Source organism: Peromyscus maniculatus, chromosome 14 (genome assembly GCF_049852395.1).
Source record: "Peromyscus maniculatus bairdii isolate BWxNUB_F1_BW_parent chromosome 14, HU_Pman_BW_mat_3.1, whole genome shotgun sequence".
In the NCBI taxonomy this organism is placed as follows: Eukaryota; Metazoa; Chordata; class Mammalia; order Rodentia; family Cricetidae; genus Peromyscus; species Peromyscus maniculatus.
Window position 1 is genome coordinate 91742712 of NC_134865.1, and position 21104 is coordinate 91763815.

At 37.3% G+C, this 21104-nt stretch overlaps 1 protein-coding gene across 4 annotated transcripts in view; it reads left to right on the forward strand.

Annotated features, from left to right (window-relative positions):
• The first annotated feature begins 19748 nt into the window (after nt 1-19748).
• Nucleotides 19749-21104, forward strand: part of Tmem196 (transmembrane protein 196) — a 59612-nt gene continuing 58256 nt past the window's right edge. For 2 of the 4 annotated variants that reach the window (XM_016006771.3, XM_016006773.3), the window contains exon 1: nt 19914-20768. In XM_016006771.3, coding sequence (XP_015862257.1) covers nt 20604-20768 — 165 coding nt within the window. In that variant the 5' untranslated portion in view covers nt 19914-20603. Of the gene's footprint in view, nt 20769-21104 lie in introns of all 4 variants that reach the window. The other 2 variants (XM_016006774.3, XM_006988285.4) reach the window with 2 other exon arrangements.

Here is a 21104-nt window from a genome sequence, read left to right on the forward strand (position 1 = left end):
TGTTTTATTTATACAGAGCGATATCCACAGCAACTTCCCCCTTTCTTATTTTTCAAAAAGGAAGGTTTTAACTTTAACATAGTAAAATTACATATAACAAAACAGTTATCAAACAAGAATTACAGTTACAATATTAAGGAAGATATCCTATCTATCTTATACTTGTGAATCTAAGGTTTTATATCTAACTCATCTTTTATCATAACTGAAGAAATTATTACTATCTAGTCTTCAACCACATCAAAGAACTCAGAAGGATATAATACTACCCAAGAAATGGGAGAAGGATGCAAGCAAATTTTGGGAGTCTTGCAGGGTAGACTGCAAGAGACAGCTGTCAGCCTAGATAGTCATCCAAAGTTCTCTTGTAAAGTTAGGGCATCTGTCTTCAGCCCACAGGGCTAGAGTCTCTCAGTCATTTTTTTTTTAGTGTCCAGTAGATTTTTTTTTTTTTTTTTTTTTTTTTTTTAGCGCAGTCACTTTTCTTAGTGTCCTGCAGAATGTCTGGCAGTTTGCTCTGCAAAGCAGGAACATGAAGGACCATTTTGCCAAGCAAAGTTCAGTGGTGACCTTCTTATGGGTCCTGCATGTCCAGTCAATCAAGCAGTCCAGGCAAGAACAGTTTTTTGCCCAAATGGCTATTTTGTCAAGAAGAAGATAAACTCCATATTGAGTCTTTGATGCCCATCCTCCTCTCTGAAGTAAATCTGGTGCTGCCGGGAGCAGACATGTCTCACTGTCCAGAAGTCTAAATTTTTAAAACATTTTAAATGCCATATTCTGAAGGTCTTAGAAGTGTTTGAAGATTACCTATCTATCTGAAATATATTTATATATACCTAGAAGACTTAACTAATATGGCTACGAGTATAATTATCATAGATGACTAATTATTAATCTATTTTTAATTATCCATTACAATTTTAAATGAGCTGTACAAACATAACACCTTAAACAAGAGTAGAAATATACACACAGTATAACAAAATCAACTTTAAGTTTGTATTAATAAACTAAAATCTATACCAATGTAAAACATTTTAAACAAGTTGTTCTTTAATAGTAAGTTCATTAATCTACCCTTTCATCCTATTATATCTATATCATATCCCCTTTTTTTCTTTTGAAAGAGATTACATTTATAATCAACCTGATTTAAATAAAAATATTGGTTTTTCTCTGTCCCACACCAGAGGGCTCTTCTGATATGGGACAAAAGAATCTTTTAACCTTTTATTTTAGGAATATGTTTGGGTTTAGAGAAGGAATGAGCCAATTCCATCTCCAAAGCCAACATGGTATATTTGGGGATTTGGGCATAGCTTCTCTTACTACTTCCTGCTGGAAGGGGACACTGTATCTTATGGGGACACAAAGAAAGTTTTAGGATTATGAAGTAGTCTGTGAGGGTGTATCATCTGAGCCAGTTGCCTTGAAACGGTTCTGGATGTTGGATCATCTGGGCCACGGTGTCATTAGAGACCTTTCAGGGGTTCTTGGCTGGTCAAACCTGATGTATTTTAATCTGGAACAAATCCATAGCCTCTGGCTTTATGTAGAAACAAAACCAGAGCCTCTTTTCCAGAGCAACATATCCTTATATCAAAATTTTGAAGTCAAGGTACCTTTAAAATATACATTTTGGCATAACTCAACAGCTTTTACAATCAAATGTTTTTCTTCAGTTACAAATATCAAAGAGAACATAATTCAGATTCTCTGTGTGGTAGCCATCTTTACGTGAGTTATTTTTTATATTACCTTGAGCCTATTGTTTCAAACTGCAGCATTCTAAGACTGAACCAGTGCTGTGGCTGTTGGCTCTTCCCACTTCAGCTTCCAAACATGGCAGTGGTACATTTTCTGCCAGCTCTGGGAGCCATCAACTCTTAGAAATAGTGGGTCTATGCTTCTATCAAAGCAGCATGTAGCCCATAAATCTCTTTTTTTATATACTAGTGTAGCTAGAGTTTTCCTGCCTTGCCCACAGTCAGGACAAATCTTTGTCACCCGCCAGTCCCACAGCTGCTCAGACCCAACCAAGTAAACACAGAGACTTATATTGCTTACAAACTGTATAGCCATGGTAGGCTTCTTGCTAACTGTTCTTACAGCTTAAATTAATCCATTTCCATAAATCTATATCTTGCCACGTGGCTCGTGGCTTACTGGCATCTTCACATGCTGCTTGTCACGGCGGCAGCTGGCAGTGACTCCTTCTGCCTTCCTGTTCTTTGTTTTCTCCTCTCTGTTAGTCCCACCTATACTTCCTGCCTAGCCACTGACCAATCAGTGTTTTATTTATTGACCAATCAGAGCAATTTGACATACAGACCATCCCACAGCATACTAGCAAAGGCTAAATCTACCACACAGCAGCAGCATAATGTTCCTCTTGTAGATGCCTCATTCCCACCATACTGCAGGTCAAGCATAAATGCCAGGAACCTGCCAGTAGCTCAAACCTGCGTTTTGTGGTGTCTAGCTGCCGTATGAGACATGAAGCAGGAACCTGTTTTTGGCTCTGTTTAGAACTGCTTATTAAATATTTTCAGGTTTAAGGTAGAAACTTGAGCCGTTGGGTGCCATTTGTAGCTGGAGTTTTCTCTCCAGGTCCCACCAAGCCCCAGTAGTCCACTTATAAAATAAACACACAGATGCTTATATTATTTACAAACTGTATGGCTGTGGCATGTTTCTTGCTAACTGTTCTTATATCTTAAATTAACCCATTTCTATAAATCTATACCTTGCCATGTGGCTCGTGGCTTACTGGCATCTTCACATGCTGCTTGTCATGGTGGCGGCTGCAGGCAATCTCCTCCTCTCCTTTCTGTTCCCTCAATTCTCCTATCTGTTAGTCCTGCCTATACTTCCTGTCTGGCTATTGGCCAATCAGTGTTTGATTTATACATAGCACTATCCACAGCACACCTGAGAAGATTTATATCTATTAAATAAATTTAATAATAATTAGCAACTTTACTTACACACACACACACACACACACACACACACACACACACAGAGCCACCAGGCCCAGATGTCCTCACTGATCTATCAAGAACTTTGAAAAACAATACCTATTCTTCACAATATTTCATAAAATAAAGTCAGAAGACTACTCTATAAATATAATAGAGTCATATAAATAAGGCCAATATTTACCTTGTACACAAACAAGAAAAAGATAATAAAGAAACTAAAAATCATATTCTCTTATGAACATAGATTAAAACACAGTAAAACCTTAGTAAATCAAGTACAAAATACCACCAAAATGTACATATTTTACTAGTATGCATATATTAGAATGATCATAATACTATTTTAGTATTCCCAAAATACAAATACTGAATGTTTGCCAACAGTTGAGTATATAATTGTGGTATAGAGACATTTTATAAGATAGCATAGAATAAAGAAAATAGTAATTTGCTGTTATTGTTTGTTTTTACTCTTTTCTTAGGGGGCCCATCACCCAGCTCCAAAATAAATCACACATGGAGGCTTATTCTTAACTATCAAAGCCCAGCCTTAGCTTGGCTTAGTTTCTTGCCAGCTTTCCTTAACTTATTCCAACTACTTTTTGCCTCTGGCCTTTCCCCCTTCTCTAACTTCTATAAATCTTACTCTTACTCCATGGCTCACTGTGTAGCTGGGTGTCTGACTCCTGGAGTCTTTCTCCTTCTCTGGATCCTACCTCTTTTTCTCCTCCATCTCTTTTACTTCCTCCCTCTCCCAGATTTCTCCCTCTATATATTCTTTCTGCCTGCCAACCCCACCCATACTTTCTCCTGCTTTTCTATTGGCCAGTTCTTTATTAGATCATTAGGTGTTTTGCACAGCCACAGTAACACAGCTTCACAGAGTTAAACAAATGCAACATAAGCAAAAGTAATGCACTTTAAAATAATATTCTACTACAACCTATAAATACATTCAGCAATATGGATTAAAATCACTATGTCAAGTTAAGGAAGTTAAGGAAGACAAATAATATTCTCTATTATATATTGATATAAAATACAACAGTTACAATATATGTTGTTATAATTTAGAATTCTTGTCACTCTTGAAGTTTCATGAAATAGGTAGTGAATAGAAACATATACTTGGGAACTTAAACTATTAGTCTGGGTGGTAGTTACATAAATATGCTCACTTTGCAAAATGCCATAAATCTATATACACTTTAGTGAACTTTTCTGAATACATTTTATAATTCCCCCAAAAAATAAAATACTGAGACACTGTTTTGCAAATATCAAAGATGTTAGTAACTAGCTATAAGAGCTTACACTACCTAAATTTAAAACTGAGCTTCCAAATTGATTGATAATATACTGAGGACTATTGTGAGGAGTAAAAGTCAAAAGACATGATCATAACAAGTTCATAAGTATTGATTTTGTTACCTATGCCATGGGCTTCAGATTTGTTTGTCAGAACACCAGTATAGAGAAATGAGTGATGTATTATCCCTTTCTAATTATTTTTTGTATTCTTTATCCACAGAATAATTATCTTAAGCACAGTCTCCCAAGAGGTTATGTGTTCATGAACAAGTGCCACATGCAATGACTTCCAAATGAATGTAAGATAAAATTTGCCTCCACATGGTGACATAGAATGTCAATGCTATTTTTGTCTATGTGCCCTAGTAAGAGGATTATTACCACTTTCAACCTGGCTGTTAATATTGTACACAGAGAAGGGGTTCTGTTTTGGGGTGGGATTTTTTGGGTGAAGAGGCGAGCTCAGAAGCCTCTACCATTAAATTAAGTGTTGGGAGGTAGGGTATATTAAAAAGATAATCTATGTTGTTCCATGCATGTAGGCATAAACAAGAATAATGATGGACTAAAAATACATGGAATTTTGTTTTGTCAAGCAAGACTAAGAACAATATAAGAATGATAAAAATTCTAAAATTAAAAAAAAAAACTAATTACAGTTATTTTGAGAGTATGTGTGTATCTGTGTGTAGTAGATTTTTTTTTCAAGAGCTGGAGTTAAATGCCAAAAACTTCCTGAGGCAAACCACTCTCCAGCTGCAACAAGTTGGTAAAATATATCCCTACACTCATTTCTGGCCTAAGGAAATAGAATAATAATATCTGATGGAAGTGTTAAGTATGATTGTTAAAACAGAGGTTTTGGAAAATATCAAGCTGTCTCAGTGGCTGAGAGCAGATGAATGAATGTCATAAGCTAGGAAGGCACAAGTTTAAAAAATGGAGTATATAGAATTAGAACACATTTTCTCAATCATTGTCTGTCAGGAGAAGCTATCCAGGAAAGAGTTTCCTTTTTTATTCAATCTAGTGATAGATTATAGATAATAGCAATCTTAAAGAAACAATTTATTAAATGCAATGACTGCTTCAGGGCTTTAGGCCTTAACTGTTAGGGGGCACTTGATTAATAAGAGATAATTGAACCATGACTTTCTCCAACACCATGATAGAACAAGTTAAGAAAATAATTTCCAAACTATTTGCATTTTATATATTCACTTGAATTTTATATGAATTTTTTGAAGAAATAAACATCTTTCTCATTAGAATAACTTTTGGGGAACCCTGAAGGTGGTGAGTCAACTAAAATATTTAGATTAAGAAGCAACATTTACACATACACATACACATACACACACATACACAAATGATCCTTGACTTACAATGTTTCAATTTATGTCATTCTATTTTATGAAGATATGAAAATGATAAACATACAGTGAAAAGCACACTTTAAATTTTTATCTTTTCTTATGATAATGATATGTGGTAGTATACATGTAATTCTGAACGGTTTTATTAAATAAGAAACTCAGAGCCAAATACAGAGTTAAAAGCCCAAGAGGTCAGAGCAGCAGCCAAGAACTAAGACCAAGACCGTCTTCTTACCCCTCGCTTTCGCTGTTGTCCTTCCCCTCAGAAAGAGATTTCCTACTTCCTGTATATCTGTCTTTTTATTGACTTTCTGTTCTGCCTTCCCATTGGTTGTAAACCCAACCACATAACCTCCTCATCACTGCCTGTCTACACAGACCTCTAGGTCTCTATGATTGGTATTGAAATTAAAGGCATGTGTCTCCATTGCTGGCTGTATCATTGAATACACAGAGATCTGCCTGTCATGTGATCGGGATTAAGGGCATGTGTTACCACTGCCAGACTTCTGCTAAATGGCTTGCTATTAGCTCTGACCCTCAGGCATTTTTATTTATTAACATACAAATAAAATCATGTTTCAGCACAAATAAAATATCACCATATGGTAGACATGATATTCATTAAAGATGCTAGACTACTGTATGAGTAAAAGCTCCATTGACCATGTGATCATAAGGACAAACAGCCAATATTATGTAGTGCATAATGTTGCTCAACAATGATTTGTGATAAATGGACTGCAGAGGGGGGCTGAGGTAATCCACAGGAGGGAGCAAATCAGGGTGTTTCACCATGATCTACTTAGTCTTCTGTAATGGGAGCAGAAAGCAAGGAGAGGCCACAACAGAAGGTCTGCTATAGAGCTGTGGTTGAGTCTGGGGAATTGAACTTGGTAGATGGTGGCATAGATGAAGTTCTGCAGTTAGCCTAATTTCTTCCTTGGCAGGAGTAGCTTGTGGGTTCCCAGGGAATGCCTGCTAGAGTTGGGGGCTGGGATAAAGTAATGAGTTGGGGGAAGGAGATTAGGAGAGAAAGATCAGCAAGATCCCTGGATATGGGGGCAGGGAGGGAAGGGAGGCCTCAGCAGGTTGTCTTCTTCGGAGTTGAGGTGAGACCTGGGTAATTGAATTTGGAGGAGCTCAGTGAGAAGAGATCTGTTCCTTGCTTCCCTGGCTTGAGTCATGAATCAGGTTTTCATTCCAACCCTCCTTAGAATATGTTTTCAGTGTTTGAACTCACATGTAACTTCTCACTAAGATGTGATGTATGTGGGTGGGAAAGTTGATTAGAACAGTTAGAAGAGATTTGTTTTAATCAGACTTGTGCTTTATGTTACTAAGGATGTAAGAGGTAGGAGAAAATACTAATTTTATTTTTATCTTAATGGTATAAACAATGAACAGAATATCTGCTGTTTCTTTTTACTTCCAAGAACTGCAATTTGTATGTTGGCTGGGCAGAAAGGGCTTTCTTTGAATTTTGTAAAACTTTGTAAATTCATCCCATGCATATGAGCTGATACAGCTGGAGTCTAGAGCCTGTAGTTGGAGGAATAGACACTGCATATTACTGCATTTTCTTATCACTCTTAAAGGGAAAAGCAATTTATATTGCTTAAATACTTAAAATTTTCTCATTAAAATAATTTTCTAAATTTATTATTAGTTTTCCTGTTTTTTTGAGATATGAATATTTTAGATAAAATTATTTTAATTCCAAGGCATCATTAATATATTTTGAATTAAAATTTAACAGTTCTTTGGAGCTATTGAGATTCATAGGAATTTCCCCACAACATCAAATTACCCCCGTCTGCTGTGGGATGTTTTTCTGTATGCTGTGAATATGTGTTGCTCTGATTGGTTGATAAATAAAGTTGCATTGCCCTATGGCAAGGCAGCTTAGAGGCAGACAGGAAATATAAGCAGATAGACAGGAAGAAGAAAGGAGAAGGAGAGGGACACCAGCCTGCCACCCAAGGAACAGCATGCAGGCGAGTAGAAAGCCACAGAACATATGGCAAAACATAGATTAATAGAAATAGGTTAATTTAAGTTATAAGAGCTAGCTAGCAAAAAGCTTTCCATATGCCAATATGCCATGCAATCAATAATTAATATAAGCCTCTAAACAATTATTTTTTAAGTGGCTGTGGGACCTCAGGCTGGCTGGGACCAGAGAAACCTTCTGACTACACCAGTCTACTGTGCTTTATAGGTTACTGGTTTTATCATATGGCTTTTTCTAATTAGAGATTCATAAAAGCATTATTACTTACAAATTGAAATACACACAAAGTATAAAGATAAAAAAATGCCAAAGCATTACTTAAAGTACTGGTGAAAATTAATGTATAGTTCATTGCAGAGTTCTTTATATATGTTTTCAAAAAAAATATGATGCTTTGGTTTATTTATTTGATTTTTTTAAATTGCTTATTTTTATTTTTATTTTTTCATTTTATTTTACAATATTATTTAGTTCTACATAACAGCCACAGATTCCCTTGTTCTCTCCCTTCCTGCTCCCCTCCCCTTCCCCCAGCCCACCCCTCATTCCCACCTCCTCCAGATCAAGGTCTCCCCCGAGGACTGGGATCGACCTGATAGACTCAGTCCAGGCAGGTCTAGTCCCCTCCTCCCAGATTGAGCCAAGCTTCCCTGCATAAGTCCCAGGTTTCAAACAGCTAACTCATGCAATGAGCACAGGACCTGGTACCACTGCCTAGATGCCTCCCAAACAGATCAGGCCAATCGACTGTCTCACCTATTCAGAGGGCCTGATCCAGTTGGGGGCCCCTTAGCCTTTGGTTCATAGTTCATGTGTTTCCATTCGTTTGGTTATTTGTCCCTGTGCTTTTAAAGTATCTACAGGTATAAAAGCCTTTGAAAATATGATTTTAATGGCTGTCAGTGATGTATCTGACAGCTTCATTGCTGTCACCATTATCCCATTTTAATTTTCTCCTAAGAATAATAATGTAATGAATATTCCTGTATGGAAAAGTTTTATATCATCAACTAGAGAGAAGACTCAAAAGTTGGATTATTAACTCAAATAATGATAGTTTAGGTAATATTATTGCTAAACATATTTTAAAATATGTCCATTTATCCTCAAAGTATTTGTAAGAATTGCTATTTCATTTCTTCCTAATGATGCTAATTGCCATTTTAGAATAAATATTTCTGGTGCACTGGGAGTAATAATTGATTGTAGTGTTCATTTTATTATCTAGTCTAGAATTTTAAAGCATTTTAACTCCATTTGTTATTATTTTTAAGATATAAAAACTACTTGTTCATTACACTGTGAAAATTTGTGAAAAATTATTTCCCTTCTTATTTAGCTACTAGTGTATGAAAAAGAAAACTGTCCAGTCATCCTTGTTCCACATCTAGTATCCTCCTATGAGTGAGTACATACCATATTTGTCTTTCTGAGTCTGGGTTACCTCACTCAGGATGATTTTTTCTAGATCCATCCATTTGCCTGCAAACCTCATGATGTCATTGTTTTTCTCTGCTGAGTAGTATTCCATTGTGTATATGTGCCACAATTTATTTATCCATTTTTCAGTTGAAGGGCATCTAGGTTGTTTCCAGGTTTTGGCTATTACAAACAATGCTGATATGAACATAGCTGAGCAAGTGCTCTTGTGGTATGATTGAGCATTTCTTGGGTATATGCCCAAGAGTCATATAGCTGGATCTTGGGGAAGATTGATTCCCAGTTTTCTAAGAAAGCACCATATTGATTTCCAAAGTGGTTGTACAAGCTTGCATTCCCACCAGCAGTGGAGGAGAGTTCCCCTGGTTCCACATCATCTCCAGCATAAGGTGTCTTCAGTGTTTTTGATCTTAGCCATTCTGACAGGCGTAAGGTGGTATCTCAGAGTTGTTTTGATTTGCATTTCCCTCATGATTAGGGATGTTGAGCAATTCCTTAAATGTCTTTCAGCCATTTGAGTTTCCTCTGTTGAGAATTCTCTGTTTAGTTCTATAGCCCATTTCTTAATTGGACTGTTGGTTGTTTTGATATGTAATTTCTTGAGTTCCTTATATATTCTGGATATCAGTCCTCTGTCAGATGTGGGGTTGGTGAAGACCTTTTCCCATTCTGTAGGCTGTCATTTTGCCTCATTGACCGTATCCTTTATTCTACAAAAGCTTCTCAGTTTCAAGAGGTCCCATTGATTGATTGTTTCTCTCGGTGTCTGTGCTACTGGTGTTATATTTAGGAAGTGATCTCCTATGCCAATGCATTCAATACTACTTCCTACTTTCTCTTCTAGCAGGTTCATGTTGAGGTCCTTGGAGGCTACCTGGAAAACAGGACCCCAAGAAAGACACGGGGATTGCCCAATGATGGAGAAATGGCTGAGATCTACATGAACAATCTGGACATGAGTGGGAGTAATGAAGGGTGAGGGTCGAGGGAAAGAGAACATAGGGGAGCGGGAGATCCCAGCTGGATCAAGAACAGAGAGGGAGAACAAGGAATAGGAGACCATGGTAAATGAAGACCACATGAGAAAAGGAAGAAACAAAGTGCTAAAGAGGCCCACAGAAATCCACAAAGATACCCCCACAATAGACTGCTGGCAATGGTCAAGAGACAGTCCGAACTGACCTACTCTGGTGATGGGATGGCCAAACACCCTAATAGTCATGCTAGAAACCCCATCCAACGACTGAGGAATCTGGATGCAGAGGTCCACGGCTAGGCCCCGGGTGGAGCTCCGGGAGTCTAATTAGCGAGAAAGAGGAGGGTTTGTATGAGCGAGAATTGTTGAATCCAAGGTTGGATAAAGCACAGGGACAAATAGCCAAACGAATGGAAACACATGAACTATAAACCAAAGGCTGAGGGGCCCCCAACTGGATCAGGCCCTCTGAATAGGTGAGACAGTTGATTGGCTTGATCTGTTTGGGAGGCATCTAGGCAGTGGTACCAGGTTCTGTGCTCATTGCATGAGTTGGCTGTTTGAAACCTGGGGCTTATACAGGGACGCTTGGCTCAGTCTGGGAGGAGGGGACTGGACCTGCCTGGACTTAGTCTACCAGGTTGATCTCAGTCCTCGGGGAGACCTTGATCTGGAGGAGGTGGGAATGGGGGGTGGGCTGGGGGGAAGGGAAGGGGGGCAGGAAGGGGGAGAACAAGGGAATCCATGGCTTATATGTAGAACTGAATGGTATTGTAAAATAAAATAAAAGGAAAAAGAAAAAGAAAACTGTCATAAATGCTTCATTTTTAAGTTATAATCCTCCTTTTTCTTTATGTCTTTAAATGATTCAGTAAAATAAGCAAGAAAAATAATTATGTTGATTTGTTGTAATTAGATTCAAAATGAATAAAGGCCTAATGAATAATGTCTAGGAAAAAATGTTATTTTAATTGCTATAGTTTGGATCCAAAAGGCACCCCCATTGGCCCCAGTTGTTCATAAGAAGATGTTTAATAGTTTCTATTCATTTACTTACTAGTCAACACATGATTTACAGTTATATTCAGAATTTTGGTTTCAAGAGACAGTTGTCTATTTAGTTATAGCTCCAGCAAATCATCTGGCCAGGGGTCACCCAAGTGTCCAGAGACTGACATGCATATCTCACTCTGTCAGTGCTCCTTTCACTTACTATTTAATTTTAAGATAGCATGAACTTGCAAACTTGCTGAGCAAATGTTTGTAAATACCTTGTGCACAAACATATGGAAAAGCAGATTGGAAAAACCCAGAATGCCAATGCTTGCTGCCACTATAACAAATAGCTGAGATAAACAACTTAAAAAGAGAAAAGGATGTTTGGCTCAGAGTTTTAGGAATTTGAAGTACTGATCCCTAGGCCTTGATGCTTTGAGGCTTGTGATGAGGCAGCAGAGAAGGGAGGGAAGAACATGGAGGAGAAAACCCATTCAACTCTTGGCCAGAAAAGAAAGAGATGAGAGTCCCATAAGGAACTGGGACTTTTCTCTTTGGTTAATGTAATTTAATAGCTTATTCTCATCATTTTCTCTTACTTTAAATGGGTACGTAAATGATTGCTCAGTTATCAAAAGTACATAATAGAAATAATTGTTACATATTTAAACACAAATTTGATCATGGGAGTATCAGAAATCTTAAAAGGATATGAAAACTATCTTTTTCTGGCCACAATATTTGTGCAAATCTCAGAATTTCAATGAGTCTCTATAGACAGATATTTGATTCTCATTAAGATAGAAAACACAGAAATATGGTGCTGGTTAAACAGACTACTAACATTTGCTTGATAGTGTGTTCAGGTCTCCTATGTCTCTATTTTTCCCATTTGCTCGTCTATTGACTTTCAAAATTACCAAATGCAACTATATGTTGTTCAAATCTTAAATGGTCTTATTAATAAAAAAAATGGAGCCAGATATTGGGGTGAAAGCTGAAAAATTAGAGAAGCAGAGCAAACCACAGCTGACCTCACCTTGCTAACTCCTCAGCTGATCCTGTTTCCTCAGACTGAGAGCCTCTGAGTCCTCACCTGAAAGGATCTCAGCTGAACCGCTTTAATTCCTGTTTCCTCACACTTTATATACCCTTCTCCACCCTGTCATCAGTTCCTGGGATTAAAGGCATGTGTGCCTCCCAGTACTGGGATTAAAGGTGTGTGCCACCACTGCTTGGCTCTGTTTCCATTGTGGCCTTGTACACACAGAGATCCAGACAGATCTCCAGCTCTCCAGTGATAGGAATAAGGGTGTTGCCACCACTGTCTGGCCTCTATGTCTAATCTAATGGCTTTCTCTGTCCTCTGATCCTCAGATAAGTTTATTAGGGTACACAATATATCACCACATTCTCCCTTTTTTGTCTAAAATAATAAAAGAAGGCTATAACTAATATAAGAAAAATTATAAACAGAAAGTACAATGAGTGTATGTAATATATACAATCAAGAATTACATTAACAATGTCTAGTCCACTCACATGTGATAGATTCAGAGAAAATACTCCATTATTTATCCTATTTGGTGAGTCCAAAATGTTATACCTAATTCACTTTCTATTTTAACTTGTATTACCAAATGAGAACTATCTGTTGATGTCTTTCAAACTTATACACTTTATACCTCTTTAGTGAGTTTCTTTTCTGAATTTGTTAACAAGGACAACTATAACTTTCTAACTTCAACTCCCTCAGAAACCTGAGAAGTAAATAATATTACCTAAGTAAGCAGGAAGTGCAAACAAACAACTTTCAAAAAAAAATTGAGAAATGACAGAAACAGTCAGCTGCCTGGACAGTCTCCCAAGATATCTCTGCGACACTGGGGCATCCATCTTAGGCCTACAGGCCTAGCATATCTGACAGACTCATCTGTGAAGCAGGATTTTCTAAAGGGCCTTCCAACCTCATCTTGGCAAGGCTTGGCAGTCTTTTCTTTTATATCCTGCTTGTCCATTTAAACAGCATACTGTCAGCAGCTGAGGCAAGGGCACTTTCTTGCCCACTGGCTAACTTTTGCCACAAAGAAAGCAAACTCCATATGGAGTTTTTTAGATGCCCATCATCTTCTCTGAAGTTAATTCATGCTGCCAGGAGCAAACATGTCTCATTATCATAAAAAAACAAAACAAAAAACAACAGAAAAACCCCAAGATGTAGAGCTTTAGACAAAGACAGTGAATGTTGACCTCTGGCACCTACATGCCATCACATAGGCACTATGCATCAGCACCACCATGCAAGTACTGTGCACATATGCAACAAACACATTACTTGATTTCTTGGTTCCTACTTGTCTATATATTTTGTTTTGCACTTTTCCTGTATTTTGTTTGAATGTCAAATACTTTTTAGAGTTTTACTATTTGGTGTTAGCTTCTTAGCTGTATTGCCATTTCCATGTTTCTTTTTATATTTGACTTTTTTGTTACATTAATAATTATAATAGAGTACAGTTCTAGTTAATTATATACTTTTTTTTTTTGGTTTTTCAAGACAGGGTTTCTCTGTAGTTTTGATGCCTGTTCTGGATCTCACTCTGTAGACCAGGCTGGCCTCAGATTCACAGAGATCTGCCTGGCTCTGCCTCCCAAGTGCTGGGATTAAACACTGCCACTGCCTGGCATACTCTTTTATATAAACATAAAATCCCACAAACACATGGAAACATTTCCTACTCTTTATTACAGCTATGATTTTTTGTTTGTTTAAATAGTGATGTAGGGTTTATAAAACTTTCAGAGAGGGGTTGGGGATTAGCTCAGTGGTAGAGCACTTGCCTAGCAAGTGCAAGGCCCTGGGTTTGGTCCTCAGTTCCAAAAAAAAAAAAACAAAAAAAAAAAAGAAAAGAAAAGAAATACTTCCAGAGAAAAATTAAAAATAAAATGAGTTCTTTTTCATTAATCTGCATTTATCTGTCTATTTCTGGTGTTTTTGATTCTTTATTTAGGTAGTATTTTCCTCATTTTGCACCACTAGTGATCTCTTGTAACTCAGGTATCATTGACAGACCAAAATTCTCCATCTTTTATTTGAAAATGTCTTGACCTAGCTTTTCTTCTTGAATGATATTTTAGCTCTATATAGAAATCTGTGTTGATTTTTTTTAAATTTTAAACACTTAAAATATCTCATTCCACTTTTTTTTTCTTCCCTGGCTTTGAAAGAATTGATTTCTACTAGTAAATAATTCTCTTCCTTTAAAAAAATATGCATCATCTTTAGATCAGTAGCTGATCTGCCTTGTTATGCCTTTGGGTTCTGTAGATTTAGGCATACATGACTGTTGGTCATTTATGATATCAAAATTTTGAGCTTATTTTCCCCCTTAAATCAAATTGACAAAAATATCTGCACACTTTATTTTCAATTTTTTTTGAAATTCTCTCCCACCTCTTTGTCTATTTCAATTATACTTACATTTGTCTATTTGGTATAATTTAAAAGGTTACTGGGGTCCCATTCTTTTTGTTTGCTAAAGATGGGAAGAAGATGATAGAAAATAGGGAACAGAGTAGTCAGAATATATTATATATGTTTATGAAATTGTCAAACAATAAAATTATTCAATTAGAAAGTCTATCTTGCTTATTACATTGTGAATTTGTTTCTATTGATTTATCTTCAAGTTAAATTCTCTTGTGAGCTTGCCTACCAAGTCCTTATGGTGCATTCTTTTTAATTTTCAATATTGTATTTTTAACTTTTCAATTTCTATTTTGTTTTATTGTAGTATTTTATCTCTTACTATAATTTATTATTTCTCTGCTGAAATATTCATTGACTGGAAAATTTTGTTTTATTTAACCAATGATAGTTGTAACTACTGTCTTAAAATCTTTATCATTTGGTTCCAAAACCTGATTTATTTTATAATCAGACTTTTAATATGTTTTCCTTTCTTGAGTACACTTTTTTTTTTTTTTTTTTTTTTTTTGGTTTTTCGAGACAGGGTTTCTCTGTGTAGCTTTGCGCCTTTCCTGGATTTCGCTCTATAGACCAGGCTGGCCTTGAACTCACAAAGATCTGCCTGCCTCTGCCTCCCGAGTGGTGGGATTAAAGGCATGCACCATCACCGCTCGGCCCTACACTGTTTATTATGTTGGTTCTTCATACATTCAACAATGTCTACAACACTATACATATTAAATTGTGAGAATCCTTGATTCTATCCTTTTTCTTTAATAAGCATGATTCCTCTTTTAACTATTAATATTTCTGATTATGCTAGAACCATAAACTCTGTCACAGGAAAGCTCTGGGTTTAATACTTATCTTTGAGGCTATTTTACACAAATATGTTCTGATTATATATATATATATATATATATATATATATATATATATATATATATATATATAATGACTTTATTAACTCTGTTCTGTTTTTAACCTCTAGGTATTCCCTATTCAACGTGGCTTGAAAATTTTTTCTTGTTCATGCCCAAAGGACCACAGATCTGTGAATGGTGCCCTCTGCCATCGCTCAATGTATCACACAGCTTACACTTTAATCTAAGCTTAAAGCTACAGAGATAGAAACTTAGTATGAGCCCTTCCCTTGTCTTTTTTAAGTATGCATGCATTAACTACTGTAGCCTTCCAGCTTCTGTTCATCAAATGCTTATTAGATAGCCTTTTTCAGTGTGTCCACATTTTATGGTTTCTTTTTTCTTTTCTTTTTTAAGTATGTTCAACTAAAAGGATATTAATCTTGTGTCTCCTGAGAATGAATTCATATCCTTTTATCTGACTTAATATTTAAACAAGTTTTCCTACCAGTGGCATGTAATTTAAATCATTTTATTATTATTCAGCATTTATATTAGTGACTTTTAATTACAGTTATCAGAACATCTAAGTAATTATGATTGTAGGTATGGGTAGGAATTTATGGTTCCATCTTGTTATGTTTCTAATTGTCCTACTTCTTTGTTCCTTCTGTTTACCTCTTCTTTCCTTCTTTTAGGTCAATATAACAAAGTTTAATATTAACCTTTCTTTGGCTTGTTTTCTATGTTGCTATTTTATCATTATTGCTTAGTAGTTGCTCTAGGTTAAAACTTATAATCACACCTCTAAATTATTGAAAACTACTTTCACCAGGATGAGACTACTTCATGCATAATGTCAGGACTGACTGAAGTCTGGGTCCATTCTAGTCTTACACTAGCTATGCTATACTTTAGCTTTCACATATTTTATTCATACATAATACCATAAACTGCAAAATATATTTTTTTTCCTTTTAAAACACCATAACTGAGAAAAGGTATTGTTTTCACACTTACATAACCACTTTTATAATGCTCAATAGTTTCTTTAAAAAATCTGTTTCCCTTTTATTTTTTATTATATGCTTCTGGATAGAGAACCCTACACTATTTTTTGGCTTATTTTTAAATTTAAACAATGTAGTGCATTTGATTTGCCCTCTTCTTGTAATAGTTGCAGTATTAAATGAAAAGTCTGGAATTCATGCCTTTATTCCCATGTAATCTGCCCCATTTTATCTGGTTCTTTTAAAGTTTTAATACTTATCACTGGATTCTAGCAATTTGATTTATATAGTCCAGGACTACCTGCACTGGAATGGCAATGCCCCAGTGTTCTACGCCCGTCCACATGAATCACTAATCAAGAAAATCCCCCTGACAGACTATGCCTACAGGTTTACCTGATGCCTTAAGGAATTTTCTAGTTTGTGTTGACAAAAACTAATCAGCATAAGGACTTTTTAATAATTTACTCTGCATTGGTGACTACTATGTCATTTTGCCAATGTATATCATTAAGTGAAATATATTAAATGGGAATGTATATTGACCAGTTTTTCTGTTATAATAACAAATTATCTGAGTCAATCAACTTGAAAGGAAGGAGTTTGTTTCGTCTCATGGTTTTAGAGGACCTAACCATGGCTGGCAGCTTTTTAACCTGTGTTGAGGTGGATCATTGTGGCATCCAGGATATTGGCAGGGTGACCTGTTTACCATGTGACAGCCAGTGAAAGGGAAGGGAAAGAAAGAGAAAGGACTGGACCCCCAACATCCCATTCAGCATAATACTACTGATGATCTAATTCTCTTTCCTTCTTGTCACAGGCTGAGGAGCAAACTTTTACTGCATGAGACTTTGGGGGTCATCATTCATACCATAGCTAGCAGAAGGGGTTTATTTACCAATTCTTGGGTATTTCTTTAACAAAATATTTTTAAAAATTCTAAATCTAATTTGGAAGAATGAGTATGTAAAGATCTCACAATTTTTGAATACTTATTTTCATTTTTAAGATACTTAAAGAGAAAAATATAAAGAATATATTTATTAATTAAGGAGCTTTAGAACTATTTTGAGCCTACCCACACATTCATTTATGTCATACACAAGTCAACAGGTGGCAAGCTTGTGTGTTGTTCTTATTAAATATGGAGAAGTGTTGAACCATTTCAATGGATCTCATGAGTAACACTCTTGATGTACCATGATATAAGAAAAATTAAATCCTGGATTGTGAAAGTGCTAGGGTTTGGACAGAATGGATTTTATAAGAGTTCTCTTGATTTATAGCCTACACTATAATTCTTATAGTACATAATTCATATAATTCATACTATAATTCTTTTTCTGACATAATTTCTAGAAATAATAACAATAATAAATAATTTTCCAGATTGAACTCATTTTGTGTTCTTGATTTCTGTGAGTATGAAGAAATTTAAGAAGTATTTGGGATCACATTAGGAAACTCTTTACATCAATTGAAAAGGTATGCAAAATACTTTGTGCCAAAGGAAGGGTGTTGTAAAAGTCTTGCAGTTGTGATATTGGTAGTCATGTTTTAAAACAGGGGAGTTAATTTCTTCTGTGAATCATGATTTTCTTTAATATATTACTCATAAAATATTTGTTTGATCTTGACTCATATGTAGTTGCTCAGAAGTGAAGATGGATTTAATCTGTTCTGTGTAATTGTGTTTTCAGATGCTTTGTGTTTTATTCCAATGACCCAGAACCAATAAAAGGGTGGTTATAGTTGGGCATATGCTAGGCTTTCAGATACTGAAGTAGCTGGTTCCAAATGATTACCTTTGTCAGAAATGAACAATCAAACTTAATACATGATGTGTTTGTTTTTTTGTACCTCTGAAACTCCTGAATGGTTAACATCTTGGAATGTTCACTACAATTCTCTCCCAGTGTTATCTTTTCCCACAAAACTGCATTAATGGATTTTGATAATCACAATTTGTTTTCTTCCAAAAGAAGAAAAAATGGAAAGACAAAAAGCAGTGGCTAAATTCAAAAACAGAGGTGAGGCAGCATAGTTGTCTCATTATTTCGGCTTATGTTTGATTTATACAATATTTAAATAACATAAATGTTGCTATTTTAAATCCATAAACTACTTGAGAAATTCTGGCAACTGGCCATTCTGAGGGGAAATTTTTTGAGAAGTGGAAAGGAACATGACTTCACTAATTATCAGTCAACATAAATATGTAAGTTGTGCTCTAAGTATTAAAATAGCTATATTTCTTAATGTTTAATAACTTGTAATCCTTCTTTGTTTTTTTTGTTAATTTTGAGGCTCATGACTCAATTTTAAAAACTCGTAGAGTAAACATATCATAAATGAGAGTGTAGAAGTTAAGCTATGAAGCAAGTCCTGAATGAAACGTTTAAAGGTAAAACTGACACTTCTCCAGAATTAGGGCTTCTGTTTTCTCAACATTGAACCTGAAAAAAAGAATATGAGGCATGTTTGGAAGAGGCCAAATTGTGGGTTATAACTGGACCCCCTTTGTCTACATTTTCCTTCAGCTCATCTCTAACTTAAGAACCAGTGTTTGAGAAAGATGATTGATGGATCCATACCTCAGAACCCTCCCCATTCTGAATATTTTGATGCAACACTTTGAGATGTTTCCTGGGGCAAAATCAGAGAATATAAAACTGATCCATACAGAGCAGTTTCCCTATGTCTAGGCTCCCAAAAGGCATCAGAGAAAGCAACAAAATTACACAAGCCATGCTTGAGCCCCTGCCATAATGATTCAGAGAAATTGAAGATGGCCAAAACCAGTTATGTACTAGATCAAACATTTTCTTCATTTATAAGTAATACTTGTTTTGGTGTACTGCTTAAGTATATGTATCTTGATTTTTCAGTTTTTATATTTTCGAGATAAGAACACAGGTTCTCTACCTTGCTGGGTCTGACTATGTATCTCTGGATGTGTGGGCACATGGCTAGCGAGGGAAGTGTGGCTCCAGCTGACTGCTTCTTCCCCCCATGATAAAACGGTGCCAGGAAGTGATGGCAGAGAGTGGACCCTCTCTCTTAATAAGGAAGCTCCAGCCTGGGCTCACTGAAACAGAGGAGTTTTTCAATAAGGGTCCCCTGGGATTTTGGGGTAATCGGGGGTCTGGTTTCTCTCCACTCTGGTGCACTCGGCCTTCCTTTGCTCTTTGTTTCCCAAGCAGAGAAAAGTACATGTGGAGGAAAGTTTTGCATAGAATGAGCCCACATTGACATAGGCATCAGGCATAGCCACCCCTCCTGGATGGGTAGAAGCCCAGGAGGGACAGAGTAGGGGAGATGCAGAGGTAGAGAGTTTGGGATCCCGGAGTTAGGTCCAGGGGCGGGGCGAATAAGGGGTCAGCCAAGAGTATTGGTCCAAGACCCACAAATACATCAGGATTTTCCCTCCTCCGTCAGCCTCCTAAGCCCCAATGAGGTCATAGCGATGAGAGAGAATCAGATCAAGAGAGAGGGGGAGGAAGAGGACGACGACGGAGAAAAAAACCCAGACGGAAAGAGGCCATCAGACAAGGTCGCGTTTTCTGGCGATACAGCAAGTGCGAGAAATGTGGTGCTGAACACCATCCACCTGCTCTGCCTGGAGACCTAGGGATTCACAGAAGCACTTTGCGATGCCAGGAAAACAAAGGAGGGGAGGCAAGAGGACTGGCGGAGAGGGGTTGTGAGCAGTCCCCCTTTATCTCTAGGAAGCCAAGCTCTGTTCTTCCACTGGGAAAGAGGAGGGAGCCTGAAAGGTGCAGGAAGCTCCTGGGAGCGCAGAACCCAGACGCGGCAGAACTCGGGACAGCGCCTTGAAGCTGCTAGGGCTCACATCCAGTCTGCTCTTCAGTGCCCGGCTCCCCGGTGTTGGCTTCTGGACTCCCACCCACCGCCAGCAGTTCCTGTGTGAACGTGCCAGGGACTGAAGCAGCCCTTTCTCCTCTGGCCTGGCCACGGAAATGGTTCTCTGGTTCTGGAAATCCAGACCTTTTGGATAATGTTTTGTTGGTGAAGAGAGAAAAGTTTGAGGATTTGGACTGTGGTAGGGGGTGGAAGGGGCTAAGGAGGACTTCGGAAGAAAGAAGGTGGATGATTGGCTTCTTTCTCTGAGCTGGAAGGAATGATGACCCAAGGAGGATGTGCACCAGCAGCCAGATTATTGGGAGCCTCTTGGTGCTCTCTGTGCTGGAGATAGGGCTCGGAGTGTCCAGCGTGGCTGTGGGAGCAGTCAGCTTCAGCCTGGCCCTCCGAGAGCACACACCGCAGCTCGGAGACTCGTCCCCGGTATGGAGCGGGGTGTGTGTACGTTGAGCCATTTCACTCTCTCTTTACCTCTTTTCGGGATGATCAGTGTGCGTGCCTTAGTCACTGTCTCCTGGGGAAACAAAATTATAATTCTCCCTCTGCCTGTAGGTTCGCATTGACAGGCTCGGCTGCTTTATATTGTCCTTTTATGTATTGGGGAAAGCTTTTTTCCTCTTACCTGGGCTTAAGACCCAAATGAATGGTTGGCTTTAAACTTGAGGGGAGGGTCAGTCTCCACTGGCTGATTCTGCAAAAGACTGACCAGTGTTAATCATTACAGGGTCACATCTGCCAAGGGCAAACTCACTTGTCGTTTATGTCTTTTACTGAAAA